The 19,334-nt window shown below is 35.8% G+C and overlaps 1 protein-coding gene across 1 annotated transcript; it reads left to right on the top strand.

Moving 5' to 3' along the window:
- Window positions 1-995: 995 nt before the first annotated feature.
- LOC110892609 lies at window positions 996-18,299 on the top strand. The gene is made up of 6 exons (XM_035981224.1): window positions 996-1,329; window positions 1,845-2,011; window positions 14,604-14,802; window positions 15,697-15,855; window positions 15,925-16,688; window positions 17,013-18,299. The coding sequence occupies exons 1-6, from the start codon at window positions 996-998 to the stop codon at window positions 18,297-18,299; spliced, it is 2,910 nt and encodes a 969-aa protein (XP_035837117.1).
- Window positions 18,300-19,334: the final 1,035 nt, after the last annotated feature.

Below are 19,334 nucleotides of genomic sequence, written 5' to 3'. Positions count from 1 at the left end.
TGTTTCTGTATTCAGCTCCTGCGCGAGCTTGTCTTTTGTATTCTGCCCCTGCGTGGGCATGTCTTTCAGTTAACCCCTGCGTGGGTTTGTTGTTTGTTAGAGTGTTTATTTGTTTGTTATGTTTCGCCCCTGCGTGGGCATGTTATTTGTAGAAGTCCCGTTTAGGGCAAGTATTGTACTGTTGAATCTTTATTTAGTGAAATGTTGCATTTAAAATTTTCATGATTATTGCTATAAATAAGTATATGAATAAACTTAAAATAAAAAGGTAAAAATGAAAATAACATTTCCTAAAATAAAGAAGACCTACCATTAATTTAAAATGGCAAAATCTAAAAAGGGACAAGACCTAGCCACGTGTCATTTTAAGACAAGGCCAAGATGGTATCTCCATAATTAGATTCAGGTCTATAATTAACGTCTCAACTTAGGATTGATCTGCGTTATAAAGAGAATCTAAGGGGTAAAGCCTAGCCACGTGTCGTCGCAGACATGGCCAAGATGGTAGAACCTGTCTAGAAGATTCCAAATTCTGTTAACATCTGTAAGTATGTTAACATGCTGGGCAAATTGTGACACAGTAAAAGTCACATAAGCCATCATTGAAAATTGGGTTAATTTAAAATTCCCTGTAAGTAAATGTCCATTCCTTGAGAATGAAGTGCCTACGGGTAATAATTAGTGTCCTAGGGACTAAGAGACAGTTTGAGTCTGCAACTCACTTTCTAGAATAGGGTAAAGAACTGTGATTCAGACCCTAATACCTTGATTCGGTAAGAATCCGGGTTATAAACTAACACTGTCCTTGTGACTAAGTTATATGTTAATTCTTAACTATAATATAGGATTACAATATAGATCCTGAATTAATATTTGATTAATAAATTAACCTGCAATGGCTATTTAAAACCATGGTTAATAAGATACGTAAAATACTGTATTTCCTGTTAAATAAAACCTTGCCCATTATTGTTATATGTAGCATTTGAAGCTACATGGCGGGGTCGGATGAAGTGAATAGTCGTCCGGTGGAGAACCACGATAATGCAAAAATACAGTTAACTGGTGCGGAGTTGAAAGCACTGGTGGATGATGCGGTCACTAAGGCATTAGAAAGACAGTACAGTGAGTACAGCGGGACCCATAGTAGAACCCTGTCTACACCGCATAATAAGTCTAAGACTCATTCGGAGGCTCACAGTAAGCCACCTTCTGTCCAACCCAAGTCTAAAAAGGAGGAATCTAAGAAGGAGGATGATAGACATTCTTCGAATGAAAATGATAATCATTCCAAGAAGATTGTGCTTTATGATGCCCCACGTGCCAAGGGTTGCATGTATAAATACTTTGTGTCTTGTAAACCCCGGGATTTCACTGGGGAGAAGGGGGCAGTGGACTGTATGACTTGGCTTGATGAGATGGAGACAGTAGTGGATATAAGTGGCTGTGCTGAAAAAGATATTGTGAAGTTTGTGACACAATCTTTTAAAGGTGATGCACTGCAATGCTGGAAGTCGCTGATTCAAGCCACCGGAAAGATACCGCTATACAACATGTCTTGGGAACAATTTGTTGCCTTAATCAAGGAGAATTACTGCCTTCAGCACGAGGTCGAAGGAATAGAGTCTGATTTTCTGTCTCTGGTGATGAAGAACCTGGACTGCCAGGCTTACCTCACAACCTTCAATACCTTGTCAAGGCTAGTTCCCTACCTTGTAACACCTGAACCAAAAAGGATAGCCCGTTTCATTGGGGGTCTGGCCCCAGAAATTAAAGCAAGCGTCAAGGCCTCTCGGCCCACTACTTTTCGATCAGTGGCTGACATATCTCTGTCCTTACAAAAGACGCAGTTAGACAGAGATCAATGAGAGCCGCAGATGCCGAGAAGCGAAAACGCGAAGATGATAGTTCGCGACGCTCAGATAAAAAGCGTAAGGGCAATGACGACCACAAGAAAGGGTCGGGATCCAAGAAGGGAGATCAACAGTCGGGTGAAAAGCCCAGGTTCAAGGTTTGTAAGAAGCACCATTTCGGGAAATGCAGGCAGGAGTCTAGATCCCAATCTCAGCAGAAACTATGTGGGATTTGCAAGTCCCCGGATCATAAGGCATTAGATTGCAAGAAACTTAAGGATGCCACCTGCTACAATTGTAATGAGAAGGGACATATTAGACCCACTGCCCGAAGCTTGCCAAGAAAACAGAAGAAGGAAAGAAGACTAATGCAAGGGTCTTCCGCATGGATGCAAAGGAAGCTATTCAGGACGATAATGTCATAACAGGTACTTTTCTCATTAATGATGTCTACGCAAGGGTATTATTTGACTCTGGGGCGGATAGGTCCTTTGTAGATAATAAGTTCTGTGAACTGTTGAAATTACCTGTTAAAGTTTTAAGTATGAAATATGAAGTGGAATTAGCTGATGGAACAATAGAAACAGTTTCGACTGTGTTAGATGGATGTGTCCTATCCATTAGGAACCACTCTTTTCCTTTGTCCTTGTTACCTTTTAAGCTAGCAGGCTTTGATGTAGTAATAGGAATTGATTGGTTATCGCGTAACCAAGCCCAGATAGTGTGCAACAAGAAGCAGGTAGTAATCAAGACCCCATCTGGTGAGCCACTCACTATTCAGGGTGATACTCAACACGGAATACCAGAGCAAGTGGCCATGCTTAAGGCATCAGGATGCACGAGTAAGGGTTGCGTCATTTATATGGCACAAGTAACCATTGACGAGAAGAAGCCCAGGATCGAAGACATACCAGTCATTTCTGACTATCCCGAGGTTTTTCCGGAGGAACTACCTGGTTTGCCACCAAATAGGCAGGTGGAATTTAGGATTGACATCATCCCCGGAGCTGCACCAATAGCCAGAGCACCATATAGATTAGCACCAACAGAGATGAAGGAATTAAGGACACAGCTAGATGATTTACTAGCTAAAGGTTTTATTAGACCTAGTTCATCTCCATGGGGAGCGCCAATTCTGTTCGTTAAAAAGAAGGACGGATCAATGCGTCTATGCATTGATTACCGTGAGCTAAACAAGGTTACTATCAAGAACAGATATCCTTTGCCTAGAATCGATGATCTATTCGACCAGCTACAGGGAGCGAGTTACTTTTCTAAGATAGATCACAGGTCAGGCTATCATCAATTGAAAGTTAAGGAGGAGGATGTACATAAGACCGCGTTTAGGACTCGTTATGGTCACTACGAGTTCCTAGTGATGCCTTTTGGGCTCACTAACGCACCTGCCGCATTCATGGATCTCATGAATCGCGTATGCAAGCCTTATCTGGATAAATTTGTCATCGTCTTCATCGACGACATCCTCATCTATTCAAAGAACCAAGCTGACCATGAGAGGCATCTTCGGTGTATTCTTAAGCTGCTCCATCAAGAGAAGCTCTATGCCAAGTTTTCTAAGTGTGAATTTTGGCTTCGCGAAGTCCAGTTCCTTGGACACGTTGTGAGTGAGCGTGGAATTCAAGTGGATCCCGCAAAGATAGAAGCTATCATGAACTGGCAGGAGCCAAAGACACCTTCAGAGATTCGTAGCTTCCTAGGTTTGGCTGGATACTATAGGCGTTTTATTGAAAACTTCTCAAGGATTGCTGCACCCTTAACTTCGTTAACGCGTAAGAACATTAAGTTTAATTGGGGGCCTAAGCAGCAAGAATCCTTTGATATCTTGAAGCAGAAGTTGAGTAACGCTCCAGTACTGACTCTACCTGAAGGCATTGAAGAATTTGTGGTGTATTGTGATGCATCACACACCGGAATGGGTTGTGTGTTAATGCAAAAGGGCAAGGTCATAGCCTACGCTTCACGTCAACTAAAGGTGCACGAGAAGAATTACACCACCCATGACTTGGAGTTGGGTGCCGTTGTATTTGCACTAAAGCTTTGGAGGCATTATTTGTGTGGGACGAAGTGTGTAATCTATTCCGACCACAAGAGCCTTCAACACCTTTTCAATCAGAAGGATTTGAACATGAGGCAGCGACGATGGATGGAAACCTTGAACGATTATGATTGTGAAATAAGGTACCACCCAGGCAAGGCCAATGTAGTCGCAGATGCTTTGAGCAGGAAGGAAAGGGTGAAGCCGATAAGGATCAATGCCAAGAGCATTGAAATCAAGAGTAGTTTGAATGAAAGGTTGTTAGCCGCACAAAAGGAAGCTGTGTTGGAAGCTAACTATCCTGAGGAGAAATTAGGAGTAACTGAAGAACAGTTGTCCTACGACAAAGACGGGATGTTGAGATTAAATGGACGAATATGGGTTCCTGTATATGGAGGACTTCGAGATGTTATCCTCAAGGAAGCCCACAGTTCCAAATATTCCGTCCATCCTGGAGCTGATAAGATGTACCAGGATTTAAAGGCGAATTATTGGTGGATAGGCTTGAAAAAGTCTATAGCTGCTTATGTAGCTAAATGCTTAACGTGTGCTAAAGTCAAAGCTGAACATCAGAAGCCGTCAGGTTTACTGCAACAGCCTGAAATTCCCACTTGGAAATGAAAAATGGTGACGATGGACTTCATCACCAAATTGCCTAAGACGCCGAAGGGAAATGATACTATATGGGTCATAGTTGATAGACTGACTAAGTCAGCACATTTCCTACCCATTAGAGAGACCTTCAGCTCTGACATGCTAGCCCAACTGTACGTGGATAAGATTGTGGCCTTGCATGGCGTACCAGTATCTATTATCTCAGATCGAGATACTAGATACACATCTCATTTCTGGAAGAGTTTCCAACAGTTTCTGGGCACTCAATTGAATTTCAGTACGGCTTACCATCCTCAGACGGATGGGCATAGTGAGCGTACTATTCAGACGTTGGAAGACATGCTGCGTGCATGTGTAATTGATCTAGGAGGTAGTTGGGACAGGCATTTACCGTTGGTTGAGTTCTCCTACAATAATAGCTACCATACTAGCATTAAGGCTGCGCCTTTTGAGGCACTATATGGTAGAAAGTGCAGAACGCCCATCTACTGGGCAGAAGTGGGAGATACGCAATTATCAGGTCCTGACTTAGTCTTCGAGACAACGGACAAAATTGTCCAAATCCGCGACCGCCTGAAGGCTGCTCAAGACAGGCAGAAGAGTTATGCGGATGATAGGTGAAAACCTCTTAAATTTGAGGTTGGCGATAAAGTGTTGCTAAAAGTATCGCCTTGGAAAGGGGTGATGCGATTTGGTAAGAAAGGTAAGTTAAGCCCAAGGTATATAGGACCATTCGAGATCATCGAATGTGTAGGATCAGTGGCTTATAAGTTGAACTTACCTGAAGAGCTCGATGGTATTCATAATGTATTTCACGTCTGCAATCTAAAGAAATGTCTAGCTGATGAGTCGCTAGTCATACCACACACAGATGTGCATATAGACGAGAGCTTAAAATTTGTGGAAAAACCTGTGTCGATTGAGGATCGACAGGTAAAGAAGCTTCGGAGAAAGCTTGTGCCTATTGTCAAAGTAAAGTGGGATGCTCGTAGAGGTCCTGAATATACATGGGAGTTAGAGTCCAAAATGCAGGAAAAATACCCTCATTTGTTTCCTTAAATCTCGAGGTCGAGATTTCTTTTAAGGGGGTGAGGATGTAACACCTCGGAAATTCCTGTCCAATAAAATAAAGACACGTGTCATGAGGGACAAACGTGTCAGGAAAACCGGATTAAATATAAAGATGTATGGTAGGATTTTAAATGCAAGGGCGTCATGTTATTTCAAAATACCTCTGAACGACCCAAGGGTGACATGTTATTAAAATACCTCTGAGCGACCCAAATTTATAAATCCCGAGATCCTTAAATCATTTGACAAACATCTTATATATATATTAGCTGGTCGTTTCTAAAGTTCCATCTTTTATATGGAATTTGGATTATTGGGAGTGTTGCTACTAAAATGCTGAATAAAATTCTTGTGTAAAAGAAATTAATAGTAGTTAACTAACATGACCAACTCTTGTGAGAATCCAAGACTTAAATCCTTGGAAATATCCGTCACTTTAAGAGATTACAAGATGCCAAGGTTGTAGAAACATGTAAGGGACATACAAGCATGCAATGGCTGAGCCACTAAGTCCCACAACTGAGAAAGTTAGCATGTAATTCGGAATCCACGAGGTTGCATGGTCAAGACTTGAAGTTTGTGAAATTTTTTGTTTTTCTGACCACCGGTTACGGACCGCAAGGCCCTAGTCTTACGGTCCGTAAGGAGGATACCTGGGTGATTTCTGCAAGGGTCGGTTACGGACCGCAAGGCCTTAAGCTTACGGTCCGTAAGGCAGTCGATGGCAGCAGAAAATGGACAGCTGCCTGTTCAACCTGTTACACCGACTTAAATGAATGGTTTTCAAAACCAGGGACTTGCTAGGCAGTATATAGCATCATAGAGACACCTGGGGTGATCTTGTAACCACTCTAGACTATCTTGGCATCATCTTGGACCTCAAGGTTCACTATATAAGGGCTTGAAGTTGTGAACACTTTACATGCTCACTTGCAACTTTGGTTCAAGACTTCTCTGGAATTTCCTTGGACAGCAACAAGTTCTCATTAAATCCCTAATCCTTCTTAGGACTCTTGTAAGTGTCCTTAACCTCTTTTAAGTTGTTTTAGCTTAGTTAATTAGCTAAAAGTCAAACCGTCGTAATTAAGGTTTGACTTCGTGATTAATTAAAATGTGCTCTGTCAAATCACGAATTTAAGATACCTTTAAGTAGGTAATTATGTGGGTAACAAACCCTTAAAAGGGTATTTTCAGATTCCCACTCTAGGCATGTCAATTGTCGAGTCAAAGCTAACTTTAAAAAGTCAACAGAATGCTTAAATCCGAATTAACTTATAATTAGCAATATAGGATGCATGCAACCTGTTTTAACATTTAAATAACTTGGTAATTAATGTAAGAACATGTTCCAACATGTTCAACTCGACAATTTTCAGTTTAGGCTCGGTTTGGAACCGAAAGTCGCAAAGTTTGACTTCTGCTTTGACTTTCAGTTCTGACCCGTTTAAGACAAGATTAGGATTGCCTTAGAGCTTCTTTTGAACCTATTTACATGTTAGTATAACTCTCTGAGATTATACAACTTGGTTCATTGGATATCCTATTCACATGCATGTTTCCGTTAATCGCTTATATGTTGACCATTATGCCCATTTGACCTTAAAACGTGATTTTTGAAAATGTAAAAGGGTAGGCACCTTAGCTACTGATTTATAAACTTGCACCCAAAATTTGAAGTCAGTTTGAGGTCTAGATTAAGAGTTATGCTCAATAGCGTAATTAAGAGCTTCTTTGATAATTAAATGGCGTAAACTATGTATAGCCTATCAAAACCCAAATTTTTATACCAAACTTTTTACCAACTATTATAAAATAATATTTTGGGATTTTTGGAGATTTTTATTTATTTTTTAGGCTGAGCATAACTTAGTGTTCTAAGATTAATTCGGTTTATGCCGATTTTGCCCTTTTTAGCCATAAAATGAGTTTTACAAAACCTTTTGACCTCAAACCAATTTCTACTAATTTGTTATGATAAATAAATTATTTTGAGCCTTCTGGAATATTAAAAAGATCAGCTTTTTACAGAAAACCCGGAAATGGCTCCAAATCGCCTTTTTAGGCATTTTTAACACATAAGTGTGCTCTAGAACCTTATTAAGCTTAAAGGATTGAACCTACTGATGTAATTAGTGAATTTTTATATTTTAAACAGTAGGCAAATGTTATGAACCCAGAATTCCAGAATTGACCTTTTAGGCACATGTGAAATTACCAAAATGCCCCTACGGTGCATAGTAAGATTAAAGATAATAAATTTCACATAAATTTGATACCCTACTGTTATAACTTAGTAAATTAAGTATATTTACTAATTTATTCAGACCTGTTACTCAGGTTATCATTTTAACCCTTTTACTCCTTATAAAATGACCAAAACGCCCTTATGAGGCATAGTTTTGGTTTAAAATCATTTGGGGCATAATGGAAGGTATCATTCTGATATCACAACATATTTTAAGCATATTGACTTCAGAAACTTATATTTGACTCTTATGGTTACTCGTTACGCATTATACGCGTTCGGATCGGATTATGTGACTAGTTTGGCCATTTTAGCCGAAACGGGTCAAACCATATCTTTTTGGTCTCAAAATCCAGAATGTGATTATGTTACCCATATAAAACAAGTGTGCAAGCTTGTTGGGACAAAACCACATTCTAAAACGGTCTTCGCCTTATTGTGCATTTAAAACCGTAATCTTTATATAAAACTAACCGGTCTAAGCTTAAGACCCGTTAGGATTCTAATAGGTTATTAAAACCTTAATTTCCAGATCTAGGAGCCCAGTAAAAGCTACGTGAACTCGTTATATTTGGTTTATACTTTGCTCAGGTAAATACGTTTAACTTATTTTCCCTATACGGGCTTGGGGTACGGTATATAAAATACCGCTTGGTCGGGGAATTGACCTTAACCGGTCTTGGTTATGCGCAGTCAAATTAACCCGTTTGAAAATGTTGTTTTGTTTGTCTAACGCCTTTGGGGGCTTATTGACCATGTCCCGGATATCCTTGGCATCATTCAAAGAATGGCCACGACCTTAGCACTCGGGTGTAGGCGTACACCCGTAGTGTTGTACAACATGTATAATCGTCGGTACGAGAGAAGTCTCGCGGCGGAATTATATTAAGTGGTGTGTCTATTAATCTTTAACCCGACATGACCCGGGCTACCGAACGCAGAACGAACATGTAATTCTTTTACAAGATTATTAAGCAAATAATTATCCCAAGTTATAAAAAGTTTTATGCCACAAGCATTTAAATCAATTTTAAACATTTTCAAAATGAGTCAGTTAAATTGTATTTACCAGTGTAAACTGACGTATTTTCCAAAAAGACTAAGTGCAGGTACTACGCGTAATAGGCTGGCCACTCCTTAAGCATCCATAGAAGTCTCGCAAGCTTAGGATGCATGAAGTCTGTTGAAATGAAGTTTCCTTTTTATTTGATTCTGCATGTGGATTCTATTTCGACACTTTGTGATACTCGAATATTACAATAATTTAAGTTGAAATGAATCTATCTTTGCTTCCGCTGTGCATTATAATTTGTGTTGTTTGACTATGATGATATCAACTACATCACGTTAATCCCCCACCGGGCCCACCGATGACGCGTGGAAATTAGGGGTGTGACAGGAATAGAATGTGGTTTAGACCCGACAAGCTTGGATACTTGTATAATATGGGTAAACTAAACACATTCTGGAATTTGAGGATTTAATGATAAGGTTAAACCCGTTTCAGCTATTTTACGTAAATTAGTCACATAAACCGATCCGAACGCATAAACGCGTAACGGGTAACCAAATGAATTATATACAGGTCTCAAATGTTATTATGCTTAAAATATGTTAATACATCAGTAGGATGTTAACATATATGCCCAAAAAGTAATTTAAACCATTTAAGTCCCGTAAGGGCATTTTGGTTATTTTAGTAATTATAAAAGGGATTTTATAACAAACTGAAGTTCTGGTCTTTGGTAATCAGTAAAAATATTTATTTTATCTCATTACATCAATAAGATATTACATATATTTGAGGTTTACCATTTATGGCCAAACTATGCCCCGAAAGGGCATTTTGGTCATTTCACATATGCTTTTAAGGACATTTTTGGAAATCTGAGTTCATAACTTATACCTACTGTAATAATATTAAAATTTGTTTAAAAATTCAGTAGGTAACAAGTCTTATGTGTTAAATATGGTTTTAAACCATACCATGCACCTAATTAGTGTAAAACTCGCTAATTGACGATAATCAAGATGTTTATGTAAATCTGAGATTTTGATCAGTTTTAAATGCTCAAAGTAATTTATTTAATGTATGAAATCAGTAGGAAAAGGTTTGGCATTCAAATCATTTGTTACTCTCATTTTATGCATGAAAAGGGTATTATCGTCATTAACCGAATTACACAAGAACTCTATGTTTTAAACAGATTATTATCTAGCCAAAAATCTTAAAATTCCTTAAAATAATATCTTAACAGTAGGTAATGAGTTTTGGTTCAAAATCCAAGTTTAAATATGTATTATGCAAGATATCGCAATTTAATTAACAAAAAGCTTCTACTTACGATATCGAGCATAACTTCTATTTGAGACCAAGAACTGATGTCAAATTTTCGGGACAAGCTTATATATTAGTAGCAAAGGTTTTTGTCCTCTCACATTTCTAAAAATCTCATTTATGTGTCAAGAGGGCATTTACGGCATTTATAAGCATATTAACAAACAAGAGCATATAATTCAAACTACTAAGGACCAAGCAATATAACTCCAGAGGGTTATACTACTGAATAATGTGGTCCTAATGGAAGCTTAAAACATGGGAGAATTAAGCTTACACGGGTCAGAACTGAAAGTTAAAGCAAAAGTCAAGCTTTTGCGACTTTCGATTATAAACTGGCCTTAGACTGATAATTGTCGGGCCTGATTAAACATGTTCTAATACTAATTACCAAGTCATTAGAATGTTAAAATATAATTTAGAACCTCTGTTTTATTAGTTTAAATCATTTTTAAACTTTCAGTCCAGTTTGACTTTTTGACTAACTAGTTTGACCCGACAATTAACTAGTCAAACGAAATAATTAGGAGGTGCCCTTTTAAGGGTTAATCACCTACCTTAATATAGTTCCATAACCACTTTCATTTCGGTCAGTGGCTGGACCATTTAACATTAAACCGAAAGTCAAAGCTTAATTACGATATGTTTGACTTTTCGGTTTTTAAGCTAATTAAAAGGACTAACCAGGGATTAAAACTCTTACTTAAGGTCCTTGCTATCTTTTCTACACTTGACAATCTTCTCCTAATGCTTGTTAGATCCAGATGTGAGTTTTTGAATTGTTGTAACCAAGTGTGCATATGAACAAGAACTTAGGCTCTCTTATATACAAATTTGGCATGACCTAAGATGTTTGCATCTGTTTTAGAAGTACCTAGGATCACCCCAGGTGTCCTAGTGGTTTAATAAGACCGACAAACAGCCCCTAGAATTGATTAGAACAAGTTAAAGTCGGTTCTGCAGCTGAACTCACATCTGTCCAACTTTTTCTGCACTGGGGACTTCTACGCGGCCTGCATAGGATTAGAAGGGGGCTTACGCGCCCCGCGTAAACCGATTGTTCAGGTTAAAAATGTTTCAAACTTGACAGATTCAGTCCCTGTCCATTTAAAACCTTATACAACCTCATTTTTGACATAAAAGGCCCTTGTAGTTAATTTGTAGAGGCTCAAGGAAGTATAATCAAACTTCGTTAGGCTCGGTTTCGTTAAATATCACTATAAACACAAGTTTCATCAAATTGACACTTTTCACCCAAAGTCTTGAAAACTTGTTTAATGATCTCGAAACCACGTGAAGTTTATACCACTTATTCTTGAGAGTATATTTGAATATTTCGAAGCCTTGGGTTCGTTAAAAGGTCACTCAGAGATAAGAATTAACATGTTGACACGTTTAACCCCTGTAGTTTTATAATCTTCCGATTATTTTCACAAACGGCTTCTTATATCCAATTAATTACTCCTTTAAGAATATATTCTCCGTGTATGGTCAATCAGAGGCACAAGTTTGGCATGTTGACACTTTTAGTCCCTTCGCATACATATTTTCACCGTTTGTCAACTTTAGTCCTTCAAACTCAATCTTTCACATATTTAGAGTTTAGGACACGTGTCTATACATAATTGGACATGTTTTTAAGTGGTGTTACAAAACAGAAATTGAAGGAGATGCATCTGGTATCACCATTATCACCATCTTCTGAACCAGGGATTTAAGGAGATGGGGTGGCTGTGATGGTGGTTGTTAATTTTTTAAGGAGATGCATCGGTGATAATGGTGGGGCACGTTCCGACGACAATGGTGTGGTTGTGATGATGGTTTTGATGGTGGTTGTTATTTCTTTGAAACAAGGGGAAGAAATAGGGTGGTAGTTGTGATGGTGGTGGTTCAATGTTTGTGCGTCGGCAACGATGGTGGGGCAAGTTCCGACGACAACGATGAGAGCGTTAAAGAGAAGGTGAAACATCCCTTGCTGGTCCCTTGTTTTTATGCGCTTGTTTTCCGGTTAGAGAGAGAGAATGGGTGGGGTGATGCACAGTTAGAGAGAGAAAGGAGATCTGATGCATTTATTTATGAAATACCATTTTTTCCCTTGCCTTAAATAAATCCTAGCTGAGTAATTTAACTTATTTTGGTGTAAAGGACTTAAAGTGTTATATAATATGTGTTTTTTGGATATAAAATGAAATTAAAACTTTTAAAGAGTACGTTTCAAAATTCAGATAATACATAAAGGACTAAAAGTGAAATTTACTCTAAACTTAAACCTTTTGGTTACTTATGTTATCCGTGGCTTCTTGGATAATGGTGGTGAATATCAAAAGCTAATCCCATTACTAAAATCATTAAGAATCTCACATTTTACTCTCCCCTTCGTACCCCCGAGCAAAATGGTGTTGCCCAAAGATGCCACTGTCACATTGTTAAAACTGGTTTAGCTTTGCTCCATCTTACTTGTCTTCCACTAAAAATCTCATTAATTGGTTTCCACCAACATCCTAAACTAAAAGAGTCCTTTCCATATCTTGTATGGCCAATCTCCCAACTATGACAACCTTAAACCTTTTGGTTACTTATGTTATTTGTGGCTTCTCGGATAATCGTGGCGATCTCACCACTCCCCCTTACACGAGCAAAATGGTGTTGCTGAAAGACGCCATGGTCACATTGTTGAAACCGGCTCAGTTTTTCTCCGTAATGTTCGTCTTTCACTAAAATTTTGGTGCCATGCATTCCAACCGGCAATATGACCATGCAGATCTGTGAACATCTTTAAATCCCGGTCCATATGATCCACCGCCTAGCCTCCCATTGCTCATCCAAAAGGTTAAGAATTTGTTCATTTTTTTCTTTCTTGAATCCACCAACCTTTTTATAGTTCTTTCCTTCACCATTGTGTAATTTGCAACAACGTCGACCAAATGTTTGTTGATCTAATAGGGAAAAGTTGTATCGAGCCGGTGTCATTTGAGTGGGCATTGTTGGTACTTGAGAATACGAGATATAAAATGGTTGGTGATCAAAGATTGGTTGTTGTATCAGTTGTTTATGTTGCTGGCTCAATTGATTTTTGCTAGAACCGCCTTTCAATCTAGTCTTTTTAGCTTGAACCAACTTTTGAGTTTTTGGGTACTTGAGAATACGGGATATATAATGGTTGGTGATCAAAGAATGATTGTATTAGTTGTTGTCTCAATCGAATTTTCTAGAACCACTTCTCAATCTAGCCTTTTTTTTGCTTCAATCGACTTTTGAGTTTTTGGAAATTCATGAAGAGTAGAAAATGTGTATTCTTAGTAAACTTCAATTTTCGTTCTTGTGGTTTGCTGATTTTAACATTATTAGTCCAATAGTTAAAAAATTGCATTTATCATCAAATAATTTGCATATTCTAACACTTCTAGTCCTCCACTCCATTGGATGATAACACTTCTATCTAGTCCACCACTGCATTTGATGATTATTAGAGTGGTGAACTAGAAGTGTTAGAATATGCAAACTATTAGATGATAAATGCAATTTTTATACTATTGGACTAATAGTGTTAAAATTACCAAACCACGGAGACGAAAATTGAGGTTTACTCTTTTTTTTTTTTTTAGGAAATTAGTAGAGAGGATGTATTTTTAGCGTAGAAAAATAAAAGAAAATTATATGATATTTATTGATTTAAAAAAATATCTTAGTTTTTGTAATGGATAAAATAGCCATACTTTGGTGGTTGTAACCATATTATTATTATTATTATTTGATATTATTTTCTAATGTGTCCCCTTAATTAGAATTAAAGTTTAACTTTATGAAATAAATTATGGTGGTCAAACTTGAGCTATGATCGTAAATGCACGTTGGTGGTCCATTAAATCAAATAGCCCCATGTTACACATTGCTTTCTTTGCAAATATTCAATAAATATCTTTCAAACCAATAATATTAAAATCTATCTTTCAAACCAATAATATTAAAATCTAAATATTCATATTATAATATTATTCCCATTTGGTTGATATTTTATTTGAGATTCTTTACATAGCAAATAATAAGCGTCTTTTATTATTAAACAACGTTATAATGTCAAATGTATATTTGAGATTCTTTACATAGCAAATAATAAGTGTCTTTTATTATTAAACAACGATATAATGTCAAGGGTGGAGATATAATAGGAAGTTTATTTCGCTAGGAAGGATAGGAAGTAATCATAACCGTCCAATTGCACAATATACGGTCAAGATCAAAATCAAATTAAAAACTGTCATTTAAACACGCTCTCCGGAGTTTCAGGGGTATTATCGTCAAATTTCAAAATAACCGCCGTTGATTATACACAGAAACGCTTCGAAACAAAGTGCATTACGTTTTACACTTCCATTGAACGATCAAACACATACAGAAATTTGAGAAAATCATACTCCATTGAAGTTCATGGCGTCGTCGAGAGATAATTTGAAGGTTTACATTCGAGTTACTCAAAACAAATCAGTCTCTGAAAACCCTAAATCATCAAAGAAGCGAAAAACATCAACAGCTGAAGAGAACATTGATGAACAAGAAAATATTAGCCGAAAATCAACAATCAAACAACAAAGAACTAGAAAACGCAAAGATATTTCAGACAATGGTATATTTATCTATTTTTTGCTCTTTAACTGAATTCATGTTACGTTTTATGAAGTACAATAGACCTAATATATCATATCCGTTCCGAAAAATAGTTAATGAGTAATATTATCCCCTATCTTTACATTTTTGTTACCACAGACTATATTGCGTTTTATGTTAAAACTATGATCTAAGATACTAATGCTTCTTACGGGATTTATATATTGTGAATTAATGCGTTTTACCTAAATAAATTTGCAGAAACAATGAGATTATTATTATGATAATTGTAATCGAATTTTACTACATTGCGTTTTATCTTTGAATTTGCTGAGATACATGTGTTGTTAACTATTGCGTTTTATATTAATATAAATAAAAAAACAAAATGAGATTATGTAATGTTAATTTGGTGTGTTAAATAATATGATGTAAAGTATTGCGTTTTATCTTAAACCTGTGAATTACTGCTTTTTATCTTTATAGTGTTAGCTAATGCGTTTTATCATTAATTTCTTAATTGACATTGTTGACTAATGCGTTTTACATTAATAAATCATAAAAAACAAAATGAGATTATTTAATGTTAATTTGGTGTGTTAAATAATATGATGTAAAGTATTGCGTTTTATCTTAAACCTGTGTGAATCACTGCTTTTTATCTTTATGGTGTTAGCTAGAGAGTTTTATCATAAATTTGTTAATTGACATTGTTGACTAATGCGTTTTACATTAATAAATCATAAAAAACAAATGAGATTATGTAATGTTAATTTGGTTTGTTAAATAATATGATGTAAAGTATTGCGTTTTATCTTAAACCTGTGAATCACTGCTTTTAACTTTATGGTGTTAGCTAATGCGTTTTATCATAAATTTGTTAATTGACATTGTTTCATTATTCTATTTAAAGTTAAAAAACAAGAGGAAAAACAACAACAGGAAAAACAAAAAAGGCGAAGAAAGAAAGTGGTGATAGAATCATCAGAAGAAACAGTTTCTGATTCAATGGATGAAAAATCTAGTCGAGCAATTGTTCTGCATACTTCCAATCAACAACAAGTAAATTCAGGTAACATAAAACGCATTTAACATATTTCATGAAAAAAATATATGTTTTTAACACAATTCATTGTATCAGATGATGATTTTGTTGATCCACAACCAAGAGTTAACCTGACAAAAAATCAAAAGAAGGAAAAGGCAGAATCAAAACCAAAGAGATCACAGAGGAAAGATAAAACAAAAGAACAACCAGAACAACAACCATATTATGATTACGACGGAAAAAAAATTAACATTAGATGTGCAGTCAATAATCTAAAAGATTATATTGAAGGTTTGTCAAAAGAGCAAAGGAATGTTGTTAGAGAAATAGGGTTTGAGAGCATACTAAAATTCAAGCTGCATTCAGTTCCACGGAAATTCGGTTATTGGCTGGTAAAAAACTTTGATGCTGAAAATGATGAGATAAATATTGGAGATGAAAAGATTAAGATCACAGCTGAATTCATCCAAAAGGTATTTCAAATACCAAATGGAAAAACAGAGATTGTGGAAAAACTGAGACCAAAAGACACTGATCTTATAATTAAATTCTGGCGCGGTCAATTCCCCAAAGATATTTTGCAAAGAATGTATGCGCACAACTTGATTACTTATTTAAAATCAAGAAATGAGCTTGGAAGATTGTTCAAACTGAATTTCTTGGTTATTTTTTTTACGATCATGGCGGAGGCAATGCAGAGTAGTAATGTTAATCAAAGATTCCTGCCATCAATGAAAAGTGACAAAAAAACCCAGAATTTTAATTGGTGTGAATATATGCTGACCGTTTTAAAGCATACAAGAAGACAATGGCCTGGAAATGAGAAGCTCTTCAATGGACCTATTGCATTGTTAGCGGTATGAAATCTGATCTTTCATTATTGCTACATATTTGCTGAATGCTTGTTTAGGCTGCTTGTTTATATTATTTGTTTGTTTAAAACTAGACTTTATAAAACGCAATGTATATTTTAAAACGCAATTATCTTTCATTTTTGTTTATTTAAGTTATTTGTTTCTTTAAAACTCTTCTTTGCTTGAGTAAAACGCAATGTTTTTGTAAAACGCAATATATTTAAAGTTACAAAACAATAGTTTTTTAATTTGTTTACAATGATTTATATTTTAAAACGCAACAAATTATGACTTTATTATTTATCTAAAACGCAATGAATCATACAGATACTATATGCATACAAAAAACAAGGATTTGATGATACTGAAAACACTGAAGAGTTCTCACTTGATAAAATTGATTCTACAACATTACAAGAATTTGAAGATGAATTGGAAATTGCTGCACAAAATGACGGCAGATGTCTTGTAAATGATAAAGTTAAAAAAGTCAGAAAGACTAAACAAAAAAAGAAAGATGAAAAGAATGAATTTTATGTTTATCCAAGTGAATCCGAGAATGAAAACGAAGAAATTTTTGAAGATGAATCTGAAGAAAAACATGAAGACGATGCTGAAGAACAACCAATCTCCTTACTTAAAGCTGCAACAGACTGGATTGATCAAGAGAATCAAGAGAATGTTCAAAACAGCCAAATTATAACAAATGAAACTGAGAAAACAAATACAGAAAGTGGAGGATCATGGGGGCAATTCTTCATTAAACCATCAGTAGGAAATAAAGATAAAATGTGGGTAGACAGTCAAAGCCGACTGCGTAATTTCATACCATCACAAAATCAAAGTGAAGGTCTTTCTGACATTCATTCAACAAAAAGTGGCGATGAAAATATGAAGAACATTAAAGATAAAAAATCACATGAAGAATATCTTGTGACTGCTTTGGATCAACATTTTAAAGGAATTGAAGAAGTTTTCGAAAGCATTCAATCACGCATAGATGAGATTGTGGAGGAAACTCCAACGAGTGAAGCTCTTCATAACAAAGTTAACGAATGGGTGTCATTGATTGAAAAATTCCACCATCAAGCAAAAAAGCACCAGAAAGTTAATATTGATTCAACTATGATTGAAACACCATCAAGATTTCTAAATTTGAGCCAAAATGAAGACACTGAAAATCAAATCATTTCAACACCATTGATTGTAAAACGCAATGATGATGATACAAAACACAATGAGGATAGCTCACCTCTAGTTCAATCATCCAATCCAGAAACAATCAGTGAGAATGAACCTGCATCTGTTCTGCAAACACACATTGAAAAACCTTCAATGGTACAATCATCATTTAGCGAAGAAACTCCATCATTAATGTTGGAGATTATCAAAAAGACAGATGAAGAAGAAAAAAAATCAAATCTAAAGAAATTTAATGATGATGAGGTACCATCCTTTGATTTGAAAATTTCTCAGTTGTCTTCAAATGTTGATGAAAATGAAGTTGAAGTTGATGCTACTGGACACGGTGAACAAACCGAAATTCAAGCGGAATCTGAAAAAAAAAACAATCGAACAAGATGTTCAAATTACTGGAATACAAACAATGTTTGATAGAATTGAAGAACAGGATACTGAAAAGGAAATCAGTGATCTACTTCAAAACACATCATTCCTACACCCACAAGAAGATCAGTATAAAACACCTGCAAAATCAGTTCATCAAGAACAACCAACAACTGATATAAGCAAAACAGAAGAAATAATCACAAAGATGGTACGACCAGATCGAGAGAAAAATGTTCCTGAAGTATTTTGTTCACCATATTATCTAAGACAAGTAGCAATGAAGGAATCAAGAACAGCACACGAAAACAACATATCGGGATATGCGTTCCATGCAAAAGGAGAAATGATGTAAAAATTCATTTATATACACTAAAACAAAAAAACAAAAATCAAAATATTATAATTTAATTATTATTATTATATTTTTTTTTGCAGGGATATTCTCTTTGAAATTAAAGAACATGCATTTCTATATAGATATGCTGCTGAAACAATGAGGCCAGGATTGGAAATCACCGGAGAAGTAATCAATTGTTGGTCTTATATTTTGAATGAAGAAGAAAAAAGAAGATCAAAAGACAACAAATCTCCACGATTTTTCTGTACTATTCGAATGCTGGTATGATATTTAAAACGCAATTTTTCTTATTCGTATAATGAAGAATTTTGAAGTTTGATTGAATTATGTTTTATAAAACGCAATAGAATTTTTATTTCTTTAATAAAACGCAATGATTTCTTTGTTTGAATGATGTTTTATAAAACGCAGCTGTATGTTTTATTAACTTCATAAAACGCAGCTCTATGTTTATTTACCTTCATAAAACGCAATAATATGTTAATTTGTTCTATTTTATACAGGCTTTACCAAATTGTGACAAGGAAGAATCTGAAAATAAAGGAAAGATGATAAAAGCATTCACAATGAACATAGAAAAAATTCTTAAAGGTGCAAAGCTAAAAAGCATAAAGGATTTTAAAATTATCCTTGTCCCGATTCTCCATATACAGCATTTCTTTGTTATATCTTTCAATCTTGAAGAGAAACAAATATTCATCATTGACAACAGTGCGAAAGAA

This window comes from Helianthus annuus, chromosome 12 (assembly GCF_002127325.2).
Source record: "Helianthus annuus cultivar XRQ/B chromosome 12, HanXRQr2.0-SUNRISE, whole genome shotgun sequence".
NCBI lineage: Eukaryota > Viridiplantae > Streptophyta > Magnoliopsida > Asterales > Asteraceae > Helianthus > Helianthus annuus.
The sequence above is the reverse complement of the archived record's forward strand: the minus strand, read 5'-3'. Positions and strand labels throughout refer to the sequence as shown.

Excerpts from the sequence above, each read along its gene's own strand:
- LOC110892609 (XM_035981224.1), top strand. The coding sequence starts at position 996 with ATGGCGGGGTCGGATGAAGTGAATAGTCGTCCGGTGGAGAACCACGAT. Across the intron at positions 14,803-15,696 it reads CAAAGATATTTCAGACAATG|TTAAAAAACAAGAGGAAAAA; the intron begins GTATATTTATCT and ends TTCTATTTAAAG. Across the intron at positions 16,689-17,012 it reads GACCTATTGCATTGTTAGCG|ATACTATATGCATACAAAAA; the intron begins GTATGAAATCTG and ends TGAATCATACAG.